This window comes from Mandrillus leucophaeus, unplaced genomic scaffold, assembly GCF_000951045.1.
Source record: "Mandrillus leucophaeus isolate KB7577 unplaced genomic scaffold, Mleu.le_1.0 Scaffold299, whole genome shotgun sequence".
NCBI lineage: Eukaryota > Metazoa > Chordata > Mammalia > Primates > Cercopithecidae > Mandrillus > Mandrillus leucophaeus.
The window spans coordinates 504,039-507,821 of record NW_012103131.1 but is presented as its reverse complement, the minus strand read 5'-3'; the positions used below and the strand labels follow the sequence as shown (position 1 = coordinate 507,821).

Sequence of the window (3,783 nt, the reverse complement as noted above, 5' to 3'; positions counted from 1 at the left end):
CCGCCCCCACGCGGCTGGAGAGCCACGCAGCGCCGGCCCAAGAGGCAGGACGTGACCTCGGCCCGCGGAGAACTCATCACTTTCCAACCCTTTGAGGTCCGGCGACCTCAGTATTTTTCCTAAAGCCTGCTAGGAAGGGCGAGGCCAAGAAGAGAGGGATTTGGGTTCCCCACCCATCGTCCAGCCGATAGTAAGGGAATCCGCGTGTAAGTCCTCGCACTGCGTCTTCGGACTCAGAAATCCGCGTGGCCTTGGCCTTTAGCCCTGGAAAATGGAAGAGTGAGCCTTCCCCCGGGACCAGGAGTGGGTGTGCCTGTGTGCGTATGAGCGCTGACCCGGCCAAAACCCGCGCGTCACTCGGTGGGGCTGCTGGGGCAACAGCTTCTCGGAACCGACGGCTGCTCTCGGAAGGGCACCCCACTGCTCTGGCCGCCGGTGCCCAAGGCTCGCGGCTCAACTAAGAGTCTGTGACCCCGAAGACAGCACTTTCTCCCAGGAAGTCTCTCCGCCGGCCGGCGTTTGGAGCTGCCTAACTAACGCTTTAATAGGGGCAAGGTGAACCAAAGGCGCAGCGGCGTAACTTCCTCCGCCGCGGTAAGCAGAGGCATCCGCTGCGCGGCTCGACAGCAGCCAAGTCCTTAGAGAACCACACTGGACCTTTGCAGAACGGCTTAGTGAAAGGACACTCCACTCCATTGGCTTTAGAAACAACTCCCCGGTTCACACGAGAAGCCCATGGGGCAGCCATTTAAGACTCTAAAGCATCAAGTAAATCAGAATTGTTTGTGGGGTCCCCTCCCGAGAGACAGTTTTCTTATCAGAGAAAGGTGACAAACTGGCCTCACCCTCTTCCACCCCGGTGACGCTCCCGCACACGAGGGCTTTTTGGGATCCCTTTACCTCCCCACCGCTTTCTTTTTCGTTAGATTGAGCCTCGCCTAATTCAAGGCCGCCCTGCATTGGCAGACTCGGGGTACCCACTTGAGACGTAGATTTTGTTTTCCGGTCCTGTGGCGTCAGACCCTCTCCCACCAAATCTCGACGGGCATATGTAATGTTTCTTTCAGCATTCATCTACAGCAGCAAACCCCATTTTTGCTTTGGAAATCTAGAAACGTAAATGGCGCTTCCATAAACAATTACTGTTATTACTCCCTTGAGTTTACACAGGGCTTTACTGGAATGCAAAACGCTACACCATCCAAACTCTGGGTTGGAAAGGATCACTGCCCTGACACCCCAGCAGGGTGAGCCTCATACTTGGATTTTATAAGTGGAAATCCGCGCCCAGAGAGGAGGAAACTGGGCCTAGCTCGCCCAACCGCTGCTGGATACCCAGAGGTCATTTTCCCCCAACTGCAGAAGTAACTCGATGCACGAGGTCTATGAGGGTTGGGTGGGCACCGTCTGCACACAGCCTGCCACGCGGCCGAGTGTGCGTGGAGAGACCCCTGCGTGTGTGCCCGTGTGTTTTGGGAGCTCCACCATTCAGGGCAGACGCATGAAAACTTGGCTAGAGTTCTGACGCACGAAAGTCGCCTTTAAACTGGGACAGGTGGAAAAGCTTGTCATCTCCCCTGAAAAAGAAGCGCCCCGGCAGACGTCGCCGAAAATGCTGAGGATTCTGTCTGGGGAGGGGGACTCGTGGCTGATCACAACTCCAGGGCTAGACCCAGATGGGGAGTCTAGCCCAGTGTGGCGGGAGAAGAGTCCGGGACAGCAGCCCACGTCTCTGCTGTGCGGCTACCCGTTGCCGGCTTTCTGGTTGTCGCCCCAAGTTCTCCGGTTGACTCCCCTCCCAGGGGCGCGCAGGGGCGCTGTTGTGTGCTTGTGTTTGGCCAGGGAGAGGAGCTTCCCCAGTGTCAGCACTCTCAGCCCATCCTCTCAGTTTTAGGGATTGCTGGGCTGAACAGCGGGATACATACATTGAGTAGATCTTTCCCTTCCCCTTTCTAGAAAGCTGATGGGAGTCGGGTCTGGGCGCCGGCTCAGCCCTTCACTCGCCCTCTGGCGAGGGGTGTTGCCAGCTTTCCTGCGCTCACGACTCCATTCAAAGTCAGGCAGACAGCGCCCTCTGTGGGACAGCCTCTGAACCAAGCCTGCGGGTTCCGCTGGAGAAACCACTGTCCCGGCGCAAGACGTTTAAAAACCATTGAGGTCTTGCCCTTCGCCGCCGCAGTTAGAGAACAAAAGCATTTTTTTCTCTGGATCCCGGGAGAAGAAGTGGGTGAAATCGCCTTCAGATCTCTGCTGATCTTTACCTGGCCACGACAGGAAGTGGTCTCGCCTGCCTGTCATCCTCCTTCCCGCTTTTCCTGCCTCTGTTTTAGGGCCCATTCTGTGGTCCCAGTTTCGTTCTATCCGTTAGGCACCAGTCCTAACCTCAAGCTAGGTGTTCTTCAGGAAGGACGCGGGGAGGGGACGGGCTTGCCTCATTCGTCTTCCCGGGACTCAGTGCCGTCGGCCAACCAGCGGACGAAACGCCTGTGCTCAGGAAGCGCTTGTGTTAATGCCTGAATACCTGAGTGAGACGAATGAATGAATGGATAAATGAATGAATGGATTCACAGCTCCCTTACAGAGAATTGGCCCATTTGATTAGGGACCTTCAAATAACCTGATCATACCCCAAAGCTGTTTTTAAAGCGTTTAATGAAAATCTGAGATCTTTTGATGCTGCATTTTACAAAACCTAAAGGAGCCCAAGGAATAAGACCTTTGAGGGACCTTTGCCAGGCTAATCTCAGGCAGATGGGCTGTGAGAGCGGGTCTCTGCACCACACCACCCACGCCTGGGACAAGGAGCCAAGAGGGCAGAAGGGGCCTGGAGAATGCCAGCGATTAACACCCAACTTTTACACAAAAGCATGAGGCCTGATACAGGAGTGCTTGGCATGGCAGTCTCACCTGCCCCAGGCCCACCACACACACAAAGCACATACACGTTTGTGCACACACACAAGTCAGTAAGCAAGGCGCTTCCCAAAGGAGGGGAGCATTTCCATATTTTCCGGTACTTCACCTAAGAGAAGGCTGCTTCCTTCCCTCCGTAGCCACACTGCAGTACTTCTCCTTGGAGCAGCTTCCTGGCACAGCCCACCTCCTTATCCGTGGAGGGGGTGGTGACTGCTTAGGCTTCTAGCCAAAGCTGCAAAGTTCCCAGGCTGGAGGTCCCCACAATTAACATAATTTGCCCTGGCCCTGATGGCCTCATTTTACCACCCACCTCTTCTGACGTGCAGGTCTTTGCTTTCAAGGCAGAATGGACAAAAGCCTGGAATTGTGATCATGGGGAAACTGTGTTACCTACACATGCTACACAAGCTCTTTACTGGAACTTTCCTCGAAAGTTCTCTCCCATCTTTCTCGATGCCACCAGAAATGCTGTCAATGACATCTCCCTCTGGCTAAAGACTGACCCTTAGATAATACACAGCCCTGGGAGATAGGTCATAGCCAAGCTGTGCCTGATCACGTGTGTTTCCTGCATCACATACAATGTCCTTAGAGCGACTGAATGTCTAACCCTTTGATGACAGTGAGGGTAACAGTTATATAGAGGTAATATCAGCTCACAGTCATTGAATCCTTATTAGAAGCCAGGCATTATAACTTGGTGAGGTAGGTACTATTATGATTTCTGATTGATAGATGAGGAAACTGAGGTCCCGAGTATGACAAGGAAGAGCTGGAGAGAGTACTAAAACATTTAGCCTCGTAGGGTTGTTACAAGGACAGGGCTGGCATACAGTAAGTGCTATGTAAGTCCTAGCTATTGTGCTG

The 3,783-nt window shown here is 53.9% G+C and overlaps 1 protein-coding gene across 1 annotated transcript in view; it reads right to left on the bottom strand.

The window, feature by feature from the left end:
- Positions 1 to 1,074, bottom strand: part of HMX3 (H6 family homeobox 3) — a 3,792-nt gene extending 2,718 nt beyond the window's left edge. The window contains exons 1-2 of the mRNA XM_011986446.1: positions 846 to 1,074; positions 89 to 264 (exon numbers count right to left, since the gene is read on the bottom strand). Coding sequence (XP_011841836.1) covers positions 89 to 264; positions 846 to 1,074 — 405 coding nt within the window. The remainder of the gene's footprint in view (positions 1 to 88; positions 265 to 845) is intronic.
- Positions 1,075 to 3,783: the final 2,709 nt, after the last annotated feature.